The following is a 26,869-nucleotide window of genomic DNA, read 5'->3' as shown; positions in this document are numbered from 1 at the left end:
CCTGCCATTCCTGGTCAAAGTTTTTGGCTTAGCAAGCTGGAAAAATGAAATATTTTCTAGTCATTCAGAAATTCATTTTAAACTATTACAGATTTTAAGAATATTTGAAGTGTAACTATCAAGTTCCCAGGTAAAAGACATAGCTGGATTTTCCATGTGGGACTTTTTATTGAAGGGAACTGTTTGGGCAGCCACTTGAAAATATGCCAGCTAAGTCTTTTGGTTTTGCCTGGAAATAGAGCCCTGCTGCGTTCAGAACCTCTGAAATGCCCTCTGTGTAGGTACTGAAAAATAAATAAAAAACAATGGCTGTACTTTCCGTGCCTTAAAGCTGTTAGTTAAAAAGCTTTCCGCAATCTTTCAGCTGCTTATGGTGGCAGACTGCAAAATATTTTTTAGTATTTTAACTTGTCTCTGCCTGAAAATACGCAAAGGCCACAGCAGGGACTGGCAGAGCGCCCAAGAGAATGGAGTTAGTCAGATTCTAGCACCAATTGCCAGGGTGCAGTGTTGCCAAGTTTTGTGTTTCAAGTTTCCTTTGAACATGTTTCAAATCCTAATTATTCTTTTCTGAACCTCAGATGCACAGCTTTCCTAACAGAAGGAAGAGAAGGAGTCCAGTGGCAAACAAGCAACCTCTTAGGACTTGCAACTACTCCCCAACAGCTGCAAGCCTGTTACAGACTCTACAGAAGACAAAAATTCAGGTTGCTGTTCAGCAGATAAAAAACTGAAACGAACACCACTCTGGGGACTTAATTTCTTTTATGTGCCATATGTATGGGAGAAAAGAAGATGGCATGACTGCCTGCTGTGGATTGTGAAGCCCAGGAGATGGAAAAGGAAAGAAAAATCCCAGTGAAGCAAGAAGTACAAAAAGTCAGAAGGAGGAAAACAAGTGATGGTAGAAACACAGTGACCACAATGAATCACCACATTTCTGTGATTGAAACTATTTGCAGTTTGTACTCACAGCTACTCACAAATAGCAGTTTCTACTCCCTTGAACTATCAAAATGGACCATTTCACCCAACTAACTTCATTGCTTCAGCACCAGCTGCCCACTGCTGCTCTTCTTAGAGGCTAACCCATTCCTCTGTGGGTACGACTGGCTGAGCCAAACCACCCAAACTCGCAGTCATCACTGCACCACATTCTAATCTGCAACAACCTTACCAGTAGTTCCTATAATTCTCCTGTGCAGGTAGTAGTAAGAACCAAGAAACTGATTGACATGACCAAAAAGAACTGAAATGATTTTTCTCTTCCCACTTTAAGTGCTGCTGTAAACCTTGGTCAGTACATTATTCCTGCCTTTGCTGTTTCAGTTGTTATCTAGAAATAGAAGATAGTATGCTGCCTTCCTTCCCTTGTGCTATTTTAGGAGCAGCTACTGCCAGCAGTTTAGTTTCCTTGTAGGAAGGAATGTAAAGCATCTATTTATTTCAGAGATTGGCTTTTGAGTGGGAATATTGGGCTATAAGAGAAACGATTCAAGATGATAAGCCTTTGTGTGCATATTTTTGGCATCTTAATAAATTACGAACTTGAGAGAGAGAGAGAGAATGGTGCTTTCATTTATAGAACATCATGTTCCATAATGCACTTCATAGGTGTTGTTCCTCCGTACTAAATGAGGCCCTTTAGCTCTTGTGTCATATAGGATCTGCACATTTTCTTTGGCAAGCAAACAGCATTGTTCAGTGCTTCACTGATTTACTGAGAAAAGGTGTACTGCAAAAGTGTATCTCCTTTTGCTTGCTAATATTACTTTCTACACCTGTCTGAGGTTCTAGAAATGGCAAGAAGTTACTTTGGGGAAACGTCCTTTTTGCTTAAGTAGGCACCGTTGACTGGTGTCTACTGCAGCTGATCAAAATTCTATAATGGATCATTTGGCATCACCAGAAAAAAAAAGGTGGGAACTTTAGTAACAAGGCAAACGCATCAGACTGACTGTCCACTAAGTGTATGTAAGTGGCCCTGTTGTTTTGTTCCAGTTTATTACTGATGTGCTAACAGACACCAGCCCCTCATGCACAGATTGCACAGGTGTAAAAACTTTATCAGTTGTTAGCAGTTTTTTGAACCTGCATGCATAGTCACTTCATATATGTGAAAGATCTTTCAGTGATTAGGTATCATAGTGGGGCTTGTGCCAAAATGAGCAATTTTTTCCAGTCAGTCTTGTTCTAACCTGGCCACCGTACTGGTTTGTACTAAACTTTTTGCCCAGGGAAAAGATGATAGCATAGGATCACAAACCAGTATATAAACCAGACTTGCTTTTTATTTTTGTCGTCAAAGAGATGATAAAATGTTATTTATTAAAAACAGTTTCCTGCTTCAGCATCTTCAAGTAGCTGTTGCTAAAGCAATGACTTCTTTCCCCAGCTGACCCACAACTTTCTTACAAAACAGGTGCAATTTCTTATCAGCAAAGTATTCAAGGGCAAAGGAAGAATGAAGAAAACCTATGACCACAGCATTTGTTGATTTTAGAATAGTAATTGTTTTTTAGTTAAAAGAGACTAATTTTGAAATTTGCAAGATGCTGGCCTACCCAAAGATAAACCAGGGGCCTTTTGACAGTGGCAGATTAGGAAAAAATAACTCAATTTTGCAACTATGGCTGATCACAAAGGACAACAATTGCAGTTACCAGTATACACTGAGTTTTTCCTGAGGTGGTTTTCTTATTTATTCATTGCTTTGAGCAAAAGAGAAACGTGGAGCTCAAGACACCCAGATCATCTGGCCTTCTGCATGTGGGACCCAAGCTTCTGCTTCTGCTATAAGTCAAGCTAATCAAAGACGTAAAGAAATCTATGTAACCTGTACCATCTCCAAATGAAGACTTGCCATTAACATTTCTTATTTTTAGCAAATTGGTATTTGCCTACCTACCCAAATTACTTAGCCAGTTTTGGCCCTGTGAGACATCATTCTGAATAGCGGCAGAGTCAATTTTTATTTCTCAAGTGTCTAAATTCATTTTTAAAACTGGCACCAAAATGTGAATATGGAATACATCAACAACAACAAAAAAAGCAACACTTTAACCCCAAAACATAATTAATTTTTTTTTTATTATCATTATTGTGGAAAGCAAATATTGACATTTGAGGTTTTGTGTCTGGAAATAAGTGGTATCACTTCCTGTGAGGGTTTCTTTTTGTTTTCCTATGATGTAAGTATAACATGCTGGAGTGTAGACAGCCCCGAGATGACTACAGTGCAGCTATTTGTTTGAGACTACTGGCATCATTAAGAGTGTGTTCGCTTGTTCAAGGATGTCTGAAGTTTATGTGGTAATAATTGGCTCATTGCAGAACTCAGTGTAGAGGAGATCCAGTTAGGTGCACAATATTTCAGTATCATTTTGTAAGCTTCTGGGTCTTAAGACAAAACTAAGAAAGACAAAAGTAAAAGTTCCTGCTTAAATGCTGTTGTATGAGAAGCAAAACCAATCCATGGACATCAAAATAAATGAGTTATTACAAGAGCAAACAGGCAGTTTATCTTGGAGTTGGACTCTGTTTTGGCTGAAATGATGCAAGGAATGGGAAGAGCCATCTGCTTTAGATTCGTGTGGTGTTCTTCAGCCCTGTTGTCTGTTATTAATTTTGTACCATGCTTCATAATAAGTATGTAAGGTTGCCCAAGGTTAAGTTCTAATTGCATCAGCAGTCGCTTTAATCACAGCTCAGAGACACACGCCTGTATATTTGTCAGTGCATCTCAGCTTTTTGAGTCCTTCTTTCTGAGAATGGAAGCATTCACTGACATCAGCAAAAGCAATCGTGTGCTTTCACTGGCAGGTGGAAGAAAATAGTTAAGTATTTTAAAACTATCCTTTAAACTTAGCTTAGTCACTCCACTATTATTTTAAAATTAAAGTCACAGTAGAGTTGATTTCTTTTGGATGGGGGAGAGGAGGACGAATCTTAAAGCTTACAAAGCCTGGCTCTGATATCCTTAGAAATCCTAAAAAATTGGTGCTGTGGGCTGTGGTTGTGTAAGTCCTTTGAGAGTGCCCTGCCAGTAAACTACAACCATGTGGTGAACTGGGTGTTCCTAGACATGAGAGTAATTCAGCCTTTGACCCTGCTAATTCTGTGAAACTTAATGTTTACTTAAACTCAAAATAAATAAATAAATAAGCATATTAATAGCTTTTAGAGCCAAAAAAAGTTTTTTGTTATTCATTTCCTAAACTCTTTAGAAGTCTCCTTTAAAGTAGGAAAGAAGACCAGAGGGTAAGTGTGTAGAAAACACAAATGTTGACTCCTGTGTCATGATATCTTCCCATCATTGCACTGATGGTGACCCCTCCACAAAAGCAGGCTCCTCAGCAGCTGGATGCAGATTCTCTTTGTTTCCTTGTGGGGAATAAGACTGGTGTGTTCCCTGCAATAGTTTTTAAGCTTTTGTGCAGGAGGAGTTTAACACAACTTCAGCAGGACCTAAGAGAGAACTCCATGAGCCTGGCCCTCATAGGTAGCTTGCCTCACATGCTTTCCAAACTTGTTCTCATTCATTCAGGTAAGTCAATTTAGAAACATTGATGTAACGTCCTGCTACAAAAAAAGCAGCTTTTTACAAGGTTAGCATACAATAATCCATATATAAGAGACATTTTTCAAAGTACTGAGTGAAAATTAGAGTCTGGACTGTGCAAATATATTTGTGCAAAAATAAGAAGGAGCTGTGGTTTTGTTTGTATCTAATGTGCTTAAGGAACTAAGCTGGACTCTCTGAACTCAGGAAAGTCTGAAGTTCTCTCCCAGTACCTTTTGAAAGGAAATTAGTCCAGTTGTTGTGGAGAGGCTCAGAAGGAAAGCTCAGCTCACCAACTTGAGGATTACTGGGTAAAATGAGAGTCTGTGAGCCCAACTTTAGTAGATATGGACCAGCATAGGGAAATGGAGAGGTTTTATTATTTAAATATACTTGGGGTGGTGTGAGCCTCAATCCTGTCTGGATTGAGTCTGAGATTTGTTCTCAGTGCTATTGGACTACATCTTTCTTTTTGCTCCCTTGTCAGTCCTTTAAACCATTTAGCTGCTGTATGCCTAAGCCATCATGAAACAATGATGAGTTAAACTCCTTTTTAATTGCTTCCAAACACTGTTTATGAGAGTTATTTATGGGCTAAAATGATTGCACAACTAGTGCAAGTATTTGTGGATCCAAAGATGTGGCCTGCTTTCATGAAAAGGATGGCTTTCCTAAAGTACTCTGTTCAATTATGCTAGAATTGCTACAAACTGAAAAACAGGAAAGACATTGAAAGACATTGAGATTTTGGAAAGGGTCCAGAGGAGGGCGACTAAGATGATCAGGGGGCTGGAGCACCTCCCCTATGAGGACAGGCTGAGGGAGTTGGGCTTGTTCAGCCTGGAGAAGAGAAGGCTGCGGGGTGACCTCATTGCAGCCTATCAATACCTGAAGGGAACCTACACCCAGGAGGGGAGTAAACTCTTCAAAAGGGCTGACAACAGCAGGACTAGGGGAAATGGATCGAAGTTGAAGGAGGGAAGATTTAGGTTGGATGTTAGGGGGAAGTTCTATACAAGGAGAGTGGTTAGGCCCTGGAACGGGCTGCCCAGGGAGGTTGTGGATGCCCCGTCCTTGGATGTGTTTAAGGCCAGGTTGGACGGGGTCCTGGGCAACCTGATCTGAATGTGTGTGTTTGGTGGCCCTGCTAGGCAGGGGGGTTGGAACTACATGATCCTTGAGGTCCCTTCCAACCCGGGTGATTCTGTGATTCTGTGAAAGTATTCACACTGGAAATCTTTATCTTAGGAGAGACACAGACAGAAGAGAAGTGAGGTCGGACTAGCCAGGTATAGGTTAATTTTCAGCTACTTGCTTTGGGAGTTTGACTGTACAACTCAGTCATTTTTTTGACAACTATTACAAGGGTGTAGTTGAAGCTATGTGATAATAAGCAGATCTATAATATGATTTATAGAAGTTGAAAGCTGTTTGGATTACTGAACTATGCGTATTTACGCAAGTCCTGAAGTTCAGGCATGCTAGCCATAGCTAGTTCTTCCTTACTCCGTATCATAGTTCTGTCTTCAACCCTGCACTTGAAAACTAAAATCTGGTGAGAAGTGTTTTACCCAGCACTAAAAACTCTCCCCAGACTGAAAATGGACAGCAAATAGAGTGATTCCCAGCAGTGCAGAAAATCGTTTTCTGACTTGTGGTTCCTGAGATGCCAGCTGTAAACAAGGAAGGAGAGTAACAACTGTTAGAGGCTATGTAGTGCCCTGACAGTCCCAGCAGAGGTGGTCATTAGGCAGTGAGGGAGAGGCACTCACAGGGCATAATGAGTGTGATTTATTGCGAGCCTCTGCAATTCATAGTACTCCTTTTATAGCTTTGGGCAGGTTTACAGGTAATGTCATGAGAATGCAGTGGCAATAGGGGGTTTCAGGATTTATAAGGCACTATAACCCATGAAATACACAGCATCTGGTGATAACAGCTTTTCTAACAAAGAGCTCTGAGTTAATGAAAGAGTGGTAGATTTTCTGGAATAGCAGTGTGTTCATTTACCAAACAGATGTGGCATTTATTATACCCATCTCCCTACCCAGCCATTTGTTATCACTCCTCTGCCAAAGGTTACTTGGAAAAGGATTGTGAAAGCACTCCTTAGTGATAAACAGCAGCTGGTGAGGCTGTAACATCCTGAAGCCCCTGCAGCTGTTTACTGAGTGGATGCTCTCTGATCTCCTAGGCATCCTCCTCTTTCTGGTACTTTGGGGCATCTTACCCAGAATCCATATATAATCTTTATTATTCATTCCTATTCTTATATCTCTACAGCGTATAGCGATTTGGGGTATTACATAATTAATAAGCTACACCATGTGGATGAATCAGTGGGAAGTAAAACTCGGAGGGCCTTCCTTTATCTTGCTGCCTTCCCTTTTATGGATGCCATGGTGAGTGCATGATTCACAGCTGAATTTTAATATGAATGCTGTTTTTTTCTTTGGTGCCCTTAGTTTGCAAAGTCTGTTGTTTGATGGGAAAATGAAGGTCTGCAGGAGGAAGGCATGTCCTTTGCAAGCAGTAGTTCTGGATATACACTAACATGCCATCTTCTGCTACCTGGAAAAAGCATCTGGGTGGAATTAAACATCCAGAGATCATGACAAATGTGAAAGTCCTTAGTTTCCTTGTCAGAGTTAGTGTATATGCATGCTGGAAAACACTGATCATCTTATGATGAGCCTCACAGACTGTGTGTTTTTTCAATGCAATTAGCAGTGGAAGAGTTTGATTTACTGAACATTCTCCGATTACTTGCAGAGCTCACAAGGAATAAGCTCAATACTTTTTCTAAGCAAATGTATTGAAAAGATACATGTTACCATCATTTTGTGCAAGCACAGCTATGTCCAGCATATCTCAAGTGCGTGGGCTGCTGCTCTCTTCATCACCAGGCTTACTGCATGTGGTTGGCACGACGTAAACAATGATATGGCAGCAGTAATTCACTCCTATACTTCTATATAAAAGTAAAAATGATAACTTTTTTTGTGGCATGCCTCCACTGCTTTCTCCTCTTAAAACAGTAGCTGACAATAAAAGGATGTTGATTCATTAGATTTTCTTTTCCAGATGGGACTCAGTTTAGGTAATTAATTTTATATTTTTGAGATGCATCCAATGTGAGAATGAGAAGAACAACTCTTCTGATAGATTGTTTAGTGTGATAATCTGATAAATGCAGCATCTGTTTTATTAGGACAGTTTCTTACTGACACTCCTCCTCAGAAATTTCTATTTAATTAGTAAGTTTATTTCCATTCTTCCTTCTAGCCCAGGCCTAGAGGAACTAAGAGCTGCAGTACTTTCTCTGCACTGCTGGCTTAACGTTTACCCAGGTTCACACCAGATGCTACTGTTTTTTGTGTATAATATAGCATACTGAAAAGAGCATTCTGGGACCTGAAATCTGTAACAAATAGCATGATAATTTCCCAAATTCTGTTCCGCCTTCTTTTTTTCAGGCATGGACCCATGCTGGAATTCTTCTGAAACACAAGTACAGTTTCCTGGTGGGATGTGCCTCCATCTCAGATGTCATAGCTCAGGTAATGGCTCCTCTTGGCAGTCACTGTTTCCATTGTGCTATGAATTAGATGCTTTCTTAAGCACTGGTGCTTTTGCACGGAGATTGGCTTCTGTCTCTACCACGGGCAGCACACCAGGATCGCCTTTTGCATGCTGCTCTCCAGTAGTTTCCCCACTGCGTGGAAGCTCTTTGCAGACAGCTGTGGTGTAGGCTGGTCTCACTTGGCTGGATCAAGTTAATCTTGATGCAGTGTCAGAAGAAAGGAACCAGGGCAGTTTGGCTTAGGGCACCTCCAAATACTGTGTTGGGATGGTTGAGAATCAAGTTATATATACTTCTACACCTGGGAAATAGAAAGGTCAGACAGAGAGACTGATGACTGCTACCAGTTCTGGGGCTGATGGGTGGCTTTGACAGAGATCTTTCTCCCCCATATACCTTCTGCCTCACGCTTTGCACGGTTCTGCTGTGATCCTGAGTGGAGTATGTAGGCAGGGAAGTGAAATCTTGATGTCCACACATCAGTTTTCACATGCTGTTTAATCTAGTGAAACACAGAGGTGTAAACCATTTTCTGAGTGCCTCTGTAGCACTGCTCTTGCTAGTGGACCAAAAGACAAAAGCCTGGAACTGCAGTAGAAGCCTTCTGTGCTGATACCTCCTGGGTGGAGCAGCGAAGACCAAGCATTTGAACTTCCATTTGTGAAGGAGGTCTTAAATACCCTGTTTGCTTCGTACGAGACACGCTTACAAAACTATATTCATATGCATTGCTGATGTCCAGTGCTGTACCTTTTGAGAACCAATATAGAGCCCTCTTTTTAGAGTATTTATAAACATATTATTAAATGGAGGATCCCAGAGCCTGTAAACAGTTACTGTACTGTCCCATTACCAGCTGAGGGAGTGACTGGGTAAGGAAGAGTATAATAATAGTACAGCATCAAAGGAAATATGAGGTCATTAGCACTTAGTTCAATTTTTCATCACATTTTCTTCATACAAAATAGGAGAAAACTATAAATCAGGTTAAACTATTCAGTCAGCTGTTATTCTATGTTTGGCATGTCTGGTCCTCTGCAGTACTACATTAAATCCCTGAAGATAATACTAATTACTCTTAATGACCTTAACACCCAGGCTCTGCTTTTGTTCTGACATGACTGACCTTAGATACATGTCAGGTCATCTACACCTAAATACAGAAACTGGAATTCCTATTGTGGCCGTGGTACATGTGGCCTTTTCACAAGTGAGTGGGGTGCCAGGCTCATGAAGAATAAGACACCTGTCTCCAGTCTATAAAAAAGTATTGCACAGAGCAAGAGCAAATCCAGAAGACAAAATGTAGTGATTCTCCACACCCTAACTTTCCTTACACCTACATCTATGCCTTACGCAAGCAATAGGTGCACAGGCAGTAGATAATTCTCCTTAAATAGCTTTGTGTGCACAATTTGTGACTGACTTTGCATCAGTTTACTGAAGAAATCTTTTGTGGAGTTCAAAAAAGCTATTTTACAAATCCTTTCAAACATCATGGCCTGCTTAATAAATATGTGCACAATGTGATTTAAGCATTTCTTAAGCTCTAGCAATAAAAGACAGAACCTGCCCCTGAACAATGTGTTTTATATTTCTTGGAACTCATGGAACCTCTAGCAGAGTTATTCTTGATGCTGCTGTTCACAAAAGCAAATGCAGTTGGCTTCCCAGTTGTGCCCACCATGCAGAGACACTAGGAATTTAACAGGCATGCCGTCAGCTCTTATGGAAGAGACTATGGAAGAGAATAATATTGTATTAATCAATTCCTTTCATTTTCTGGATTGAGCATTTCATTTTGCATGTTGTAATTATGAGCTGTTCATTAGGCTAATGGTTTCCGTTTTGGTAACATCAGTGTAACACTCAGCTCAAGAGCAAATGAGGGAATACTGAAATTGCATTCAGAAAAGTACAAAATTGAGATAACACAAGACTTCCTGCTTCTAAATTTTGAGTTGAATGCTTTAAGACATCTGACTTTTTAATTCTCACATGCTCCCCTCAAAAATATAGAAGGCAAGACTTAGAAGCTGACGCTGAAGGCATGTCTTCAGCCTCAGTTGATATCAGGATACCTAATTGTCCTGTGAGAGTTGGCACCCTTACAACCGTACATGCTTGATGTCAGGCTTTACCGGACTTGAATGCAAGCCTCCTATTTATAGCCTCTAGTCTGACATCTGCCCAGGCCTCTAAGTACTTTTTATGCAGCTTCTGTATGATGATAATTTATTACTCTTGTTTGTGTGACCAAATGCAGGGAAGAATCCTGACAGAAGTTTCTGCATGCTGCAAGTCAGATAGCATAGTCACACGTTGTTGGCTCAGACAGGCTTGTTTGGAGTCAGACAGGAGATATGTTATTCCTGAAGAAACGGACAGACAAACTACACATCTTTTCTTTTGTGTGCTCTGCAGGTTGTTTTTGTAGCCATTTTGCTTCACAGTCACTTGGAGTGCAGGGAGCCTCTCCTGATCCCAATCTTGTCCCTATACATGGGAGCACTTGTCCGATGTACCACATTATGCCTGGGATACTACAGGAACATACATGATGTCATTCCTGACAGAAGTGGGCCCGAAATGGGGGTATGTCTTAATATTTGGTGATGTTGTGGTTAAGTGACTTTAAACTTGCTTTTTGTGTTACAATACTCTATTAAACCACTATGTACGAAGGGCTTGCTTGCTCCATCCTGCAAGGAAAACCATATTTGTTTAAAAAGGGCTGATGGAATCTATTACAGAGCTGTTAATGCTCATCAGACAGTGCATTAGGTGGTATTGATGTGCTGTCTGCTTAATATCTCAAGTGCTGAGCTCTCTCCTTCTAATGCTGTAAGACAGCACCGAATGAAGCAGATGCTTTATTTCGTGGGAAAGAATGTTTCAAAACTTCTTTTTCTTTGAATGTTGTATTGGAGTTCACATACCTTTTCCTGATTAATAATCAGAACAATTATTCAGGTACCTTGTGCATTATTTTTTTACACCCTCAACACAACTTCTTTTGAATCATTATTGCTAAAATGAATGAATATATTCTAGAGTCCTGCTGTTTAAACTTAATGAAATGAATGCACCAAACTGACAGTGGGTAAGAGAAACAGAAATACTTTCTCTGTGCTTTTGATTCAGTTCAGTGTGCTTCTTGTCAAAGCCACTTATTTTATGTTTGTTTTCTCCAGGGAGAGGCTACGATCAGGAAGATGCTGAGCTTCTGGTGGCCTTTGGCATTAATCTTGGCAACTCAGCGAATAAGCAGGCCCATTGTCAACCTTTTTGTCTCCCGAGACCTAGGTGGCAGTTCTTCAGCCACAGAGGTGAGAAAGTCAGTGTTCCCTGTTACTTCAAATGGTCATTTACACCTACTTGCCTCTGTGTTTCTCTTCTCAGCCATACTGTCAAGAAAAAGTCCTAAATACATGGGCATTTCTGCCAGGCCTACCAAATTCTCACCCTCAACAAGACCAGTGAATTTTTTTCATTGAACAGTTTCTACACCCAGGTTGTCAAGCTCTGCTCTGGATTGTTCTGATCCCAGAGGTTTTAGTACAATTACCAGTAGTCCCATGTGGAACTGTTCTATGGCACAGGTTGCTCCAAAAGCAATACCTCCTATTCGTTTCCGCGGAAGCTACAGATACAAAGAGCACATTAACACTTGTTTGAAAAACAGAGGTTTTTTTCAAAACAGCATAGAGAACAAATTGTTGCATCGTCAGTTTCCTGCATTTGGCTAGATCTGTCACCAGACAAGGACAGCAATTATATTTATTACAGGAAAATGTGGTCAGATAACCAAGAAAATGTACTTCGAAAGTTTGGAAGTGAAACACACAGCAGTAGTTAAAAGTCTTTCTTAACTCTACCATAAGATAAGAAATGAATCTGAATTTAGGTGAATCATAACAGATCTGATCCTGTGAACAAAATGCAATCAATTAGTTGGTTAGCACCAAAGCTGGGAGAGCACATTTCTTTTGTTTCATAAGTGCCTCATGCTGCACAGTAGTTTGATACTCAACTTCAGTCAGCCACTGAGCGCTATTGCTTTGGAATCAGTCTTGCTGAAAACTGTTCTACGTATGAATAATAAAGGAAAATCTGTCTAAATTCAGATCATGAGATATGATACAAGGCCCCAATTCATTCTGCTACTCAAGTATCTCTAGATAAAACAGTCTGGGAGAAATGTGGGAGGGTGGTGTTCATCTGAGCAAGGGAACACATCAGCTTAAGGTGTCAGTCATCCCCAAGTTATCAGCATGACAGTGAAATGGCAAAGCTGAGTAATGTTAACAATATTGCATGATGGATTTCCTAAGCTCCGAATGCCTGACTGAGTGATGGCCATCCCCCCTGAAGCAAAGACCTTCCAGTTGCATGCCTATTTTTCTTATTGCATCAAGGTCAATGTAGCAGTATTTATGGAAGATGGCATGTTAGTCAAACTGTTGTGCTCAGAGATTTGAGGTCTATGTTTCCTTGTCTCATTTCATAGGCAGTGGCAATTCTGACAGCTACCTATCCTGTGGGACACATGCCGTATGGCTGGCTGACAGAAATTAGAGCAGTATACCCAGCTTTTGACAAGGTGAGTGCCTGTCATAGGAATGTAGTAAATACGTCTAGTGTGATTTCACATCTGTGGTCCTCCTTTTTTCTGCATTGCAACGTTTTGATTTGAGGGTAACTTCATTGATATCTGAGAAATTTCTTCAAACAGATACGAAGAAGCTTAGTTCATGTCTCCATGGAGTCATAGAATCCTTAGAGCTGGAAAGGACCTCCATAAACAAGTGTAATAGAGTATTTTAAAAGATGGAGCAACCCTCCAGAGCTTGAATAGGGTGATATTAATGGCCATCTATCATTTTGTTTCTCTTTGGTACCAATTGTTCTTTGTCTCACTGATAAGGTTTTCTTATAAACCTAGTTAAAATGAATTGTTTTTCAATGGCTTCAAGCTGTTGTCTAATTTATGATTTTAACCTTAACTGTGTTATAGGGTATTAAGCTATCTTTTGAATAGATAGATGCTGTTTTTTTAAGGATTAAAAAATGTCCTCACTAACTGTGCATTTCATTAGCTACACAACTAATGAAATGAGGTTTCATAAAGTATACAGCAGTGTAAGAGTTCATGTCTCTGTTCCAATCAGCTTGTTCTTTCTATTGTGAGGTATATGTGACATAGGCTTAGGTTCTTTGGTATATATTAATATTTAACAAAGATTGTCTCTTAATTTGGCAACAACACAGATAAACCATTATTTTAGTAGCAGTGACTTAGCTGACCAAGTCTATGAAGAATTTTGTTAGCAAATGATGTGATTACATAAGAATGCAAGGACTGCTCCTGGAACAGAGTGCACAGTGAAAATATAACCAAAGTTGATTTTCTTTAGACTCTTTTTTACTGTTTTATAATTAGTACTCACTAACCCATAAGTTGTGTGAAGAACAGTCATGTTCTGTGATACTCTTTCAAATGCTAGCTCCTCTCCTTCTCTTTATTTACCATGAAATTATATCAGCTGAACTTTCTGGTTCCAAATAGTTCACTAGTGATAAACATGCTTGCTTGCTCAGGTATGTACTTAACTGAAGCAAGCCTCATTTGATTTGATCCATGATATTTCCAAGAAGAATTTAAAAAGAAAAAGAGAAAAATCAAATAGGTCCTAACTTGCCAGTATGCAGCTAAATTGACATATCAGGTGAAATACAACACACAGACTTTCTCAGAGGTTACACTGCTGAAAAGAACCTGTAGAACGCAAAATTGATGGACCACAAAATAAAAATGGTTTGGAACAGGAAGCACAGGGGCTGCTAACCTTATGTTTTATGAGCTACAACCAAATGCATATCTCTTTCAAACTATTGCCTAGCAAAATTGACAGTAATTAAGAAGCTTAAATCCAGGTCTCACTTGCCTGCTAGAAGATGCATTCCTGGCTAAGATGGTGGCAGGATTAGATCATGATTTGTCAATTTATTTCAGTTGAAAGACCTCATGGAGCTCTTGAGGAACAAATGTGAGGAAGAAAAGGTGAAGATAAGGCAGAAATTGGTACAAATGATCTATTTGCCAAAAAGATAAGGAACAGGGATTTTAGTTGTATGTTTGAAGAGCACTATGGCATAAAAGATGCTAAGTGTAGTATTAACAGTATAAAAGATACCTCATCCTAAGAACCATATTTTCAAATGCCTCCACTGTGCCCTTCAGACAATAACAAACCAGAAACCCACAGTGTTGTTTTATTTTTAAATCGCTGTGAGAATTGTTTTAACACATTTAATTGGTCACACATCATTCATGTGTCACCAGGCATTTCAAAAGCTAAGGCTTTCTTTCTCAGGAGAGTCCAAATAGAACCTGTTTTTATTTCTTTATAAAACTCCAGTTGTGATGTTTAATTGTTGAAATAGTTTGCATGCATGTAGATTCCATTTTCTTTCGCCAGTTACTCAACAGTCTGGTGATGTGGATGGCCACCAGAAACACACTGATTTGCCTTAACTGGCAGATGTGATTTGGGATCCAGAAAGTATACTCCTCTTCAGTGCCTATACTGGAGAAGTCAGACTTTTGTCTTCAAAGGAAATTGGTTACTTCTTTTCATATATGTAAAAGATGCAGAGTCATATGTCTGTTTGCAGAGCATCCTCACGGCCTAGCAGTTGCCCTCAAGTTAAGGATTACTACTGATTTGCTAAAATGAAACAGGAATATACTGGTTCTGTGCTGTTTGTTGATTTAGAATAATAGAATTATAGAATTGTTTGAGTTGGAAGAGACCCTTTAAGGTCACCTGGTCCAACTCCCATGCAATGAACAGAGATATCTACACCTAGATTAGGTTGCTCAGAGCTCCATCCAGCCTGAAAATATATGGTGATAATGTCATTATCCTTAACAGATCTGATTCAGAGCAACCACAGTGACTATGAGATGATTTGTGAGTGCTACTGATAAGTAGATGGGAATGGATACTCTTTTTACTCTGTATTATGTATGGTGCTTTGATTCAAGAGTTAAGCAGTGTGCAAGAGACGGGAATAAAGAGTGTGTGGGCAGGAGTTACAGCAAAGGGCAGAATAAAATAAGGGCAGTGTAAGCAGCCATGAGATAGGAACAAATGTCATAAAGCTGAGCCATGCAGCAGTTTGTTTAAACTTTGATGAGTGATGTAAATAGGGCCCATCTTCACATATGTAGAAATCAATGATAACAAAATATTCTTCAAAAACACAAGAAATAAGGATATACTCATAAAGAAAATATTTACAGAAGGTTTTCGTAACCTATACCCCAAAAGGGCAAGCTTGAGGGTAGCTTCCTCCTTTAGAGATTGGCATGCTTATATGAAAAGGTCAAGAATTTTCATGTGCTCAAGTTTCCAAGTAGATATTTAATTGAGAGAGTAAGGCTGTCAGCTTGCCATCACTGCACTCATTGCTACAAAATCTTTAAATCACAAAATTCTATTGACTTCTCAACTGTGTGTATAATGGTGTGCCCTTCACAGAGCTCATGTTCATTTTCTTCATTCCCAAGATGTGTCTGTGCTAGTTCCTATTTCTCATACACGTAAGTTCAGTAAGGCAAGATGTGATAGATACTGGTATTCTATCTGAGATACACAAAGGTAAATAAGTGTGGCATTACATCTCCCCAGCACTCTTAACCAGTTTGGTAACAGGTGAGTGTATTTCGAACAGCCCCAGGGTAAATGCAGTACATGATCCAACACCCGACTGCTGTAGAGCTCCTAATGGTGCCCTACTTTTGATATCTCTTCCTTTTCTTTCACAGATCATTTAGTTTGTTTCAACATGTTCCCTGAGGGCAATTTTAAATCTTCAGCTTCGTTTGGTGCATTAGACATTTGGGGAAGGGTTTTCGTTGTTTTAAGCAAAACTTCACTGCTATGTGTACTGAGTACAGAGCCCATGTTCAAGGTGGAACATCTAATCGTCCTAATTATGTTCTGTTCATTAATCTGCATTAGCAGAGCCAGCTGTTTGAGGAGCTTTGTTTATGTTATCTCCCTGGTTAATTGGATCAGTAAGTATACTTGGAAGCATATATGGATTTGGTATCACTCTGGAGTAAAAAGGAATGGAATCTCATTTCTCCTGTGAAAAACTGCTACAATTTTTAAACTAAGTAAAAAAAAAAAAAAAATCACATGGAATTTTCTTAGAAAGAGTTACCGTTCTTTTTTAAAGCTGAATGTGTTAAATAGGATTTACTCTTTAGAAAAACAGGGATATTACTCAGCCCTCAGTAGCCATAGCAGCAGTTACTGTCACCTTCAGCAGAAAATATTCTGTGGTGCTACACAATACTCAGAAAGCTCTAGATTGAACAGCAAGCAAGCAAAAAAGATGTACATACACACAGTCAGATGCAACACAAGGACTGTGAGTGCCGTCAGCTTCTCAGAAGTCTGGAGCCAAGCTAATGCTTGTTATCTCTTTCTCTTACCCTAGAATAACCCCAGCAATAAACTGGTGAACACCAATAGCACCGTCACAGCGACACATATCAAGAAGTTCACTTTTGTTTGCATGGCTTTGTCCTTAACGGTAAGAAACCTTTGTTCAACTGTCTGGCTTTCATCTAAACCAGAAAATTATCTCCTAGTGTTAAAAGCACCGTAGTTTGAAAAAAACATGTGACTTTTCTTATTGAGTGTGTTGCTTTTAACTGGAGGTGATCGTAGTACTGGAGTACTAAGAAAATCAGCACTGATTAACTCAGAGTAGATATCTTAAGGGCTAGAGGTATTTTCTTTAATTCTTCTCATTACTTTTCATTTCAAGTCAGCTGCCACATTCAAGGTGATATCAGAGATTTGCTTTTCTTTTTTTCCCCTCTCCCTTTTTTCTTTTAATGAACAAAACTTCTGACAACTGGCTTATCAGCAAAATGAAAAAATGCAGTTGTCTCATGCAGTATGGATTGACAGCCCATCCCCTGGCTTTCAAAATTGACCGTGAATAATGGGAAAGACAGCATATGTTGAAGCTGCCATAGCTATTCCCTGCTGCCTCACTGGGCCCTAGTCTTCCATGGTAGGGCTACTTGCATACAAGTTGACAAGCAAATGAGCTAACAAGGGGCACCTCAGAGGTGGTGGTTACAATGATGAAAGAATCTGAACTCGTGTCTATGTTGGAAGAATTGCAAAGACTGATGCCTGAATTCTGTAGTTTGCTACATTTGTGCAAGTGATTGTACTCCATCTAGAGAGATTGATTCTGATATTACAGTTAGAAGTATCTACCGTAGCATTAAAAAAGCATAAAGGGAGATGAAATCCATTGCAAAAGCTCAAGGCCTGAATACTATGCGGACTATTTATCAGCCTTTTCATTTAAGTCCTCTTCAAACCTCCTTTAGATTTTCATGCTTTATAACAAAAATTACCAAACAATTGAAAGTTATTATCACAGATATATATATATTTTTTAATCTACTCAATTTTGCTCATGCTCTTAAAAATATCGACTTATCAGGTAGGCTAAAGTATGGTATTCTGTTAATTAAATCTGTAATGTGCTATATTGCCATATATTTGCAATATTAGAGGTAGGAAATCAGAGACTGACTGGGATTTTTTTTTACTTCATCTGTGAAGCTTGCAGTTGGGTGCAGGTAAAGCAGACTACTAAATGACTGCAGATGCTGTGAGAGTGCTAGATGAAGTCCACTCCTGCTGCCAGTTTGTTGGAGATTGTTGGAAATTGAAATTTAAGAGATAGGAAAATCACATGAGATGACTGTTGAAATTTCCTCTGAATGATGACTGGTGGGGGACACTTTTTCATCTTAAATGAGAAGTAACACAGATTAAAGTATGTGTGGATCACAAGTCTGGGTTGTGTTTAGGCTTAAGGATGAAGTTTTGTTCAACCTGCAGGATTTTCAGATTGTGCACATTCACATATTACATCTTTAGGAAAAAATTCAGGAAAATAAAACAGCCCCAGCTCTCTTGGGAGAGAGCTCATAGTTCTGTCCTCATAGGAGAGCTCCAAGGATCCCCTTGGATTATTTTTGTGGCCTCTCTCTGGATGCATTCCAATAGGTCTCAAGGGCAGTCCTTTCATAAACTCATCCCGAGAGATTTGTCCTCACTGACATTCCAGAAACACTTTTGAGGTCCATAGCTTTTTCTGTCCTGTCTCTATTTTTGCCTACTAGCGATAAGTTCTTAGGATTGCTTGTCAGTAGACAGAGAAGAAAAATAGACACATGAGCTCTAAAGACTCTTTTTGATTCAGGAGCCTGAAGTCACAAATGCTTCAGCACATCAAGCTCAGTGGAGCAACAAGCCAAGTTACCATGTACCATAGACTGTAAGGAACTGGATTTCAAATTTCCTTCTCTTGCATCTACATCAGGTGGCCACCGTTTCCATGATCATCAGTAATTTTGTATTCCTGACAAGACTCTGTTGTAATGGATTTCAGTAAACTACTGGCATCACTGTTGGTAACATCCTGTTCTTTGGAATCAGCATGAAAATGGGAAACAGGCTTCTAGGTTCAGGAGATCAAAACAAGACACTTAGACATGTTATATGAATCCATTCTTCACTGGATAGAAGGTTTCCAGAAGATGGGAATATGAAAAAATTCCATTGTAGTAGTCAGACACTTAATATGAGCAGCAATCATGTAGGAAGGCGTTCTCCCAGTGTAAAACCCTGTGAAACCTCCCAGTCATTGAAGACTTCATAGACTTCATTGAATATTTCATAGACTTGGAAGAAAAATATCCCATCTCCTTCCACAGACCAGTCCTGCCTACACAAGACATACTCCAAACCAAGCAAATATGTTATGTCACCCTTGACAGTTGACAGTGTTGGGCTAGAATATAATAAAATGCATAGTTCTATTAAGAAACAGAACTTTGGTTTTGTTTTAAGAATGTTCATAGGATCTCAAAGGCTGCACTTGAGTCTTCTTGAGTTAACTGGGCAGCATACAGAAGTGTCTGTGATTGTCTCATGATTTTGTTGTTGTTGATGTTGCAGTTGTTTTGTTGTTGTTGATGTTGATGTTTCCATTTGTTGAAAAGGCAGCTGATGTTAAAGCTGCCTTTTCAACAAATGGAAATTAGGTAGTACTGCTTGGTGAAAAAAAAGTCTAGATATGCCATTGTATTTAAAGGCTGGAAACAGAAGTCATTAGACTACCCGTATGTACAAGAGCTGACATGATTAGTCATATGATGTGGTTTTAGTTGAAAGCAAGCACTGATTCCTTCCAACAGTCATGATTTGTGCAGCTGTGTAATTGAGTGTACAATCTATATAGCAGAGGGGAGGGACTCAGCTGAAGAGTCTTGCCCATAAAATTGAGTAGTTCTGATTTTAGAAAATAAGGCATACTTGATAATTTTCTCTTGGCTTAAAGAGTGTGGATAATGCTGCTTTTACTTGTTTATTATTTCACTGTCATAAGACACTTCGACAAAAAGGCTTTGGTCTATAAATGAGATATTGTGCCAAATGCCGATCTTGCTGCCGTTGCTAGATAAGGCTGTCAAAGAGCCAAACATTTTGGTTCAATGCTAGACCTGTTTAGATTACCCTAGAAGTCAGCCATGTACAGATGTAAACTAAGCGCAGACATGGGCCCCTGAGAATGAAAACTAGTGCATTTGTACTATGCATTGTGCAGTTGTGAGATGTGTCAGTCTACACACAGTGCAGAAATCTCCAAATGCAAGTGCTGAATTACTACACTTTTCCATTGCAGAAAAGCTTGGTTCTGTTGAGGAGAGCATTCCCATGTGAGATGTGCCTAAAGGCTATGTGACAAGTAAGCTATTTAAGTGTGTAACTGTGTACTGGCCTACACAGCAGTAGTAACAGCAAATGGACTCATCTTCAGCAAGGATTCTTCTTAAAATAGCAGCAGTGTCTCTGAACTCAGACATGACAGTGCATAATTCAGGGGTTTTCCAGAATAGCCTGACGCCTGAGCTGATGCCACATAATTTTCTCTCTCTTTTTTATTTTTTCCTTTAAATCCCATCCCCGTTTCACAGTTGAACTCTATTAAAGTAGGTCTTCTGTGATGACACAAAAGTTTGTCAGTTTTACTGAACAGTATCTAGTTAACAGTATCAATCTGTTTGTTGTTTTGTTTTTTTAACACTGGAAAAGAGGAAATCATTTCTTATAGTGTTTGTTAGTGAACTACACTGTTCAGTTCAGCTTCCTCTTCAAGCAGCCTCAGCTGGGGCAGATCACGTGCTTTAAAGATGCATTTTCAAACAACAGCTCCAATTAGCTGCATGATTTCTATTAAATGAAGTGTATGCAAGAACATATTGCCAGTTGCATCTTCAGGTTTTCAAGCACTGTATGTATTACCAGTTTTTCCCTTACCAGTGCTGAAGGTGGCAGGCTGAATGCACCACACCATGTTCATTGTCTGTCACCAAGTTAATGCACAGGAGGAGAGCTGAGCAGTTGTAACGTTTGTTTTATTAGAAATGGCACAAAGGACTTTCCAGCTTAGGCTTAATAGCACCAATGCTATTGTAAAAGTGATGTCACTGCTGCTTTGCATCTTTTTTAATGGACAAACAGTTACACTGGGGAATTGGGAAAGGTGTTGGGAAGGAAGATATGAGGGACATTATTTAATATTAGTGAGAGAGCCAAACACGTAGTCTTTGTGCAGTGAAGGTGCAGGAACGTCTAGCAGCTGAACAAGTAGTTCCAAGTGGATTGAAGTTCACGAAGCCTCTTTTTTATCTTGAGTTTATGTCATGGTAGACACAGCAACATCACAGTCTGGGTGAACCTCTTCAGGTGCACGGCGAAGTGCAAGGTGCTGGAATGGGCTGCTCAGAGAGGTTTTGGATGCCCCGTCCCTGGAGGTGTTCAAAGCTAGATTGGATGGGGCCCTGGGCAGACTGGTCTAGTATTAAATGTGGAGGTTGGTGGCCCTGCATGTGGCAGGGGGCTGGAGATTCATGATCCTTAAGGTCCCTTCCAACCTGAGACATTCTGTGATTCTTGTGCTTTCTAAAGCTGAGCAAGAATATGTGAGCAGGAGTATTTTTCTGTTTATTAAGAAATTTGAGTTTGAATATAGATAGTTCGAAGGATAATTGAAATATTTAAATGCATCACACAACACAAATCATGGTTTAATATCACCTATCCTCATTCCCCATGCACAGAATCTATAACGACTAGTACTTCATAGCACATCATCCTGTTTGTCCAGATTAAAGCAGTAGTTCATGTAAGCTCCTCTGCCATACTTACAACTCTCCTCAGCAGGAGATTTTCCTTAAATATCTTCTTTTCTGCTTATGAGAGTTATTAATTTCCCCTTATATTGCTGAACAGCCAGTACAGTGTTTCCATCCATTCTGGATAGTTGTTCCCCTGTATTTTATTGCTTGCTTTCATGAGTATCATCTTGTAACAAAGCAAGGCTTAGTCATGGTTAGTGACTGGCTTTAAGAAACATTACAAACTCTATTTTCTTCCGAAGTTCTGCACAGTGTTATTTAACTTTCCACATAGTTTTTGTTTTGCTGCCACTACATATACCTGTAGCTTCCAGTAGGATAAAAACTCAGCCAAAAGTTTAAGCCAGTGCAGAAGCTGCAGTGTTCAGGGTTCATTCATTTTTTCCTGTCTTTTATTGGCTGTCTTCATCTTATGTCTCTGCATTGCTTTATTACCAAAGGCTGCTACTGGGCCTTATTGAAGTCACAGGATAATAGAACCAGGGCAGTAAAAACCACAGGAAGAAATGTCACAGTAAGAAGCAGTACCCTCTCAGGGGATGCAGCCCCAGCTGCTGACAGTGCCAGTGTCTGAATTTCTCTGGGTGACTGGGTTCGTTGTCATTGTCTCTAATGAGTATACAACGAAGAGCAATAAAAAAAAAAGAAAAAGAGGAATAGATTTCCTCCACATTCCCCTGTTTTATTTTATCAATGGCTTCATTACAGCCTCATTATACTGAGAAGCTATCACACATCCGATCTAGGACTTTTACATTATAGGAAGAAAAAAAAAAAAAAAAGCATTAAATTTGAAGACTAAATCTACATTCTTTTTAATTTACTATCAGCTATTATATGGGTGCCAAGGACAGCTTTGAAAATAATACATCTAGTGAATGACCTGGTTTTCACTGCTTTGATTTTTGCCCATCTTGGAACTCCCAGATATTTTTTTCATCTTCAGGCTGCTGGCACAAAAATAACCATTTGGAGATGAAGTATTGGCAGAAATACTGGCTGAAGACTTTTACCTTTTCAAGGTCAGGTTTACTTCCTGCTCCAGTGAAGTTTATTTCAGATACGGATGGAAGTATTCCTGCCTGTTCAGGAAGATGTTGGACCACTGGAGGCTGACTTTATAAAATCCTCATGAGTGAGCACAGGGCCTTCTCCCATCTGTGGAACCGCACTGAGCCTTTGTTGCAGAACAGAGGATTTCTGTTTGGTGCAGTGAGGTGGAGACTGATGTCTCCTTCATGATTGTTCAGGTTTTGCACAAAGGGTCTATTCTCACGAATGGCTGGAGCAAGCAGAAAAGGAAGGGTCAAAAATCATCCCTGCAGCATGTTTCTGCTCAGGCACTGCAATCGTGATAGGAAACAGCAAGTGCTGCAGAAAACTTAAGGCAGAAGAAAAATGACTAAATTATGAAATTGAAAATACTACCCGAGTATTTTCAGTGGCAGCTGGGGGAGAAGTATCTGTGGCATTGTGCTAAATGCTATCAGAGAGTTGATTATCATGCAGCTGCTGGACCTATCTTTATTTCCAAAGAATGACATGCTCCATCACTCTGAATTGCAAAGAAAGTTGGGGAAAGGCAGGGAGAGACTTAAATCTGCAGAAACCAATTATGTCAGAAGATATGAAGTCATACTTTTCCTGCAAGCAGGCTCTGGATTCTTTTGCTCCCCCTGCTGCTTGACAAATTTTATGACAACTGTTTTCAGCTTTATAGCACCCTTCACAGAAAAGAAAGTTCACAGAAATCTGTACTGACTTGCAAGTGCCTGAGGGATAATTTCTGTAAGAGAACGTCCTGGTAATTCATGTCAGTACTATTATGATAAACAGTTTTCAAATGCGACTGTGCCCTGACATTTTTACAGCACGCAGATCTGGGGCTTTTTGCTTCACAGGATCACAGGATTAGTCAGGTTGGAAGGTCCTCTAGAGTTCATCTGGCCCAGCCTCTGGCTTGGAGCAGAGTCAGATGTGAGGTGAGGTGAGAGCAGGTTTTCTGTGGAACTTCACCAAGTCTTGTCTTGAAAACTTTACACAAGAAAAGGACTGACTTTTAGTCCATTTCCAAGTTACAAGAGCAGATCACAGTGCTAAACCTCAACAGCACACAGTGGAAAACCTAAATACTTCTCTTTGGGCTGACCAGACATTCCTCATCTTTTCTAAATTTCCTCAAAGCTTTTCTAAAATTCCTCGAAGTTACTGAAATGGGGGTGGCTGGGTGGAAACTGCTTTCTGACATGATACACGAAAAAGATAGGAGAGGATTCTGTAAGTCTCTTCCAGTATGGGCCAGCATTTGGTATGCAGCAAGCTCCCAGAACAATATGATGATGCTGCCCTTTGCTCTCACACCATGCAACAGAAATTCCCACACAGTTTCCAGATAACTTTGGCAGTTAATAGTAGTTTGTTTTTAAATAAAAAAGAACAGAAAAATCTTAATCTCAAGCGGCAAAAAGTTGTTTCTGTTGATTAATTTCATCTTATACTTGCATTTGATTTCCTATGAACAAGGAATAGTATGTCTGTGATAAGGCATTTTGTTGTTTGGTCAGCAGTAAAACATGAAAACCTTTGTTTTTCCAAGTGTGCTTTTTGGTGTGTGGTTAGGTCTGCTTCCTCTGCAGGAGGCCCGTTGAACATTTTTCATGTTGTTTGGCTACCTGAGAGATTGCATAGTGGAGTGAATGCTTCAGGAGGTACTGGGAAATTGTTTATGCATTGAATAAAGCTATGCAACAGAATACACATTCCAAATGTAGTCTGAAAAGAAGCGTGACTAATTAATAGTAACTATTTCCATAGTTTCAGTACTAGCAGTTAACAATACACAACTTTGTATTTTTATAGTGGAGAATAAAAATAAGTGCTATTTTCTTTAACGTTAAGATGCTAGAGTAAGTTTAAGAAAAATCCTGGTACACAGTGATTTAGAAGACTCAATTTTCAAGGTCCTTCAATGAAGGTATGTATAAAATGGTCACAGAAACTCAGCGAAAATCAGGTGCAGTTTCCCTCCATCCCCAACATCTTGCAAAATATGAGGTTTACTCCTCTTTTGTCGCACTGATGCAAGTTAGAAGACATTCTTTCACCTTGCAAAGGTATCTACAAGGACAGCTCATCCTGGTTTATAAGCCTTGAAAGGAGACAGTTCTGCTTATGTGGGAATGACAGAGATCTTGGAGATGACTGGCAGTTCAGGAGATCAGACTGTGTAGAATACAGAATAAGTTTATTTATTGCACATTTTTAAATTGCACGTTTTTAAAAGGCAAAAACCATGCAATGTTCTTTTGTATCAGTAGAAATTATTAACTTAACTGTCTCAAATATCTGAGGGGTAAATCAAAGCTGATATATGTAATAAAGTCCTCACTAAGCATCAAATGCCATAAAAGGGCAGAGAGATGCCATGAACAAGGCATTGGGTAAATTAGTTAAGATGCAGACTAATACACACACAAAACAATGGTTCAAGGGTGAAGACCTTTCTTGGACAGCTACACTTCTGAAAACATATTAAGTTCAAAAAGTGATAGGAAACATCTGTGCAGTTGTTTTGCAGTGGAAAATTATGAACTGCATTTCAACACAGAAGGTCCTTTTCCAGGTTCACTGTTCCACCCACTTGGTTAAATTCCCATGGTTAAATCTGTTATACCAGTCTGGAATGAGACAAGGTTACATCTAATGCATTCTTAAAAACATTCATTTTAGATTTCATAGCCTCTTCCTCAGGAACAGTCATGTCTTTGTTGTCAGTGTTTTTCTTACTGGAGGTTGCACTGAAGTCTGAGAGTGCTATACCATTGTTCATAGCTCACCAGGATACTCTTTAATCCTTATATTTATCAGTGAATGTCCCAAGAGATGCAGGGTTTTCCATAAGTGCCTAAAAGCAAATCAATCTGGCACCCTGCAGATTATTCTACACACGACAATAGCCTTTGTTAGCATAATGTGTTCTGCAGTGGGTCTCTGAAGTCTAGCAATCCCTGTCAACAACCAGAATAAATGGAAATAGCTTCCAGAAGCTTTAGGGCCTTTGAAGAGACCAAATGGTGATAGTTCTGGAGAACCAGAGAACTCACGTGTGCAGCATCTGACATAAAGTTTCATGAACAGTCTTTTACAAGCCTTTGTGAAAGTCAGATGCACACAGTACACTTAATAAGAGATTAAGGAAAAGTTTGAGCACTACCAGTTGGATGACTTCCCAGCTGCAATAACAGTTTGGTGTGTTCTGTCAGGCTTGTTGACAGCAACAGTTTTCAAAGCATCTTCTTTCAGCATGCCTGGACATTGAATTTGCTAGAAGAGAAAAACAAGGTTTGGCATGAAAGTAAGCACAGGTACTTACTGAGAACATCTCAGTCACAAGTGAAGGGTTTGAGGTGACGTATTTTTAATGCACGATTGGTTTGCAAAAGACAAACACTAACATTAGATATTTTGAATGCACAGAATAGTGCTGCACGGGATAATGGTGCATGACTGCTATTGACAATGCTTCTACAAATGCCTTACCTAAGTGAGGAATGCCCAAATCTGTAGCTGCCAGCAGCTCAGACCATGCACTGGGGAAAGGGCATCTCTTACTCTGCCATTTTTCTTCTCTTTGTGCCCTTTCCTTAGGCATACCCAAGCAATACTGAGCAGGGCGACAGCACTAATCTAGTTGGAGCTTTGATCTGATCCAGTACAGCTGTATTGGTTCTCACACAGCTGTAAGTTGACATATTTAATAACGTCTTTCAAATTTTACTACACCAGATCAGTTAAAGACACATTACCTAATTGCAGAACCCTTCAAATCACTTCAAGTGATTACAACATCTTCAGAAGTACTCAGGCTAGTGTTCGTACAGAGATAACACCGTAATAAATACTGTCTTATTTATTCAGACCTCCATATTCTCTGTAGTATTTCACTCTTCTGCCTCTATCTTCTTTTCCTGTGTTCTTGAAGTGACCACTTCTCAGCTGAAGTGCCGTTTGACAAATGACAAAAGGCTTTAATATCATCCTGCACTCATACTATATGAGAGGAAAATCAAGTTAGCTGAATTGCTAGAATTCTGCAAGAGAAATCCTTATACTTTCAAAGCATTAAAATGCTCAACTGCAGAATTCTTAAGTACAATATTCTTTGCTGTTTGCAGGCATTGTAATCAACTGCAATCACAGCCTGAAGCTGCAGAGTGTAAGCATGCACGCATGCTGCTAGTCAGTGCTGAAGCTTTTACTGTATTGTCTTCAGCTCTTGGTTAGATTAAATGAAGCTATAACTGTAACCCTACCCAAGCCTATTTACTCTATTTTTAACATTGCAGGCATATTCAGAGAGATATAGGGGAGAGAAGGGGCAGAAGAAGGTAAATGATCTTTTACCTACAAAAAA

The 26,869-nt window shown here is 39.6% G+C and overlaps 1 protein-coding gene across 2 annotated transcripts in view; it reads left to right on the top strand.

The window, feature by feature from the left end:
• ANKH (ANKH inorganic pyrophosphate transport regulator) overlaps positions 1 to 26,869 on the top strand; it is a 119,849-nt gene that overhangs the window by 77,539 nt on the left and 15,441 nt on the right. For both annotated transcript variants that reach the window (XM_042835165.1, XM_042835156.1), the window contains exons 3-8: positions 6,845 to 6,963; positions 8,038 to 8,121; positions 10,569 to 10,739; positions 11,339 to 11,473; positions 12,655 to 12,747; positions 16,659 to 16,754. In XM_042835165.1, the coding sequence (XP_042691099.1) occupies positions 6,845 to 6,963; positions 8,038 to 8,121; positions 10,569 to 10,739; positions 11,339 to 11,473; positions 12,655 to 12,747; positions 16,659 to 16,754 (698 nt within the window). The remainder of the gene's footprint in view (positions 1 to 6,844; positions 6,964 to 8,037; positions 8,122 to 10,568; positions 10,740 to 11,338; positions 11,474 to 12,654; positions 12,748 to 16,658; positions 16,755 to 26,869) is intronic.

The sequence above is a fragment of the Centrocercus urophasianus genome, unplaced genomic scaffold (genome assembly GCF_019232065.1).
Source record: "Centrocercus urophasianus isolate 14NV4802_14NV808 unplaced genomic scaffold, USGS_Curo_1.0 seq_11, whole genome shotgun sequence".
Lineage (NCBI taxonomy): Eukaryota > Metazoa > Chordata > Aves > Galliformes > Phasianidae > Centrocercus > Centrocercus urophasianus.
This window is presented reverse-complemented; position numbering and strand designations above follow the sequence as displayed.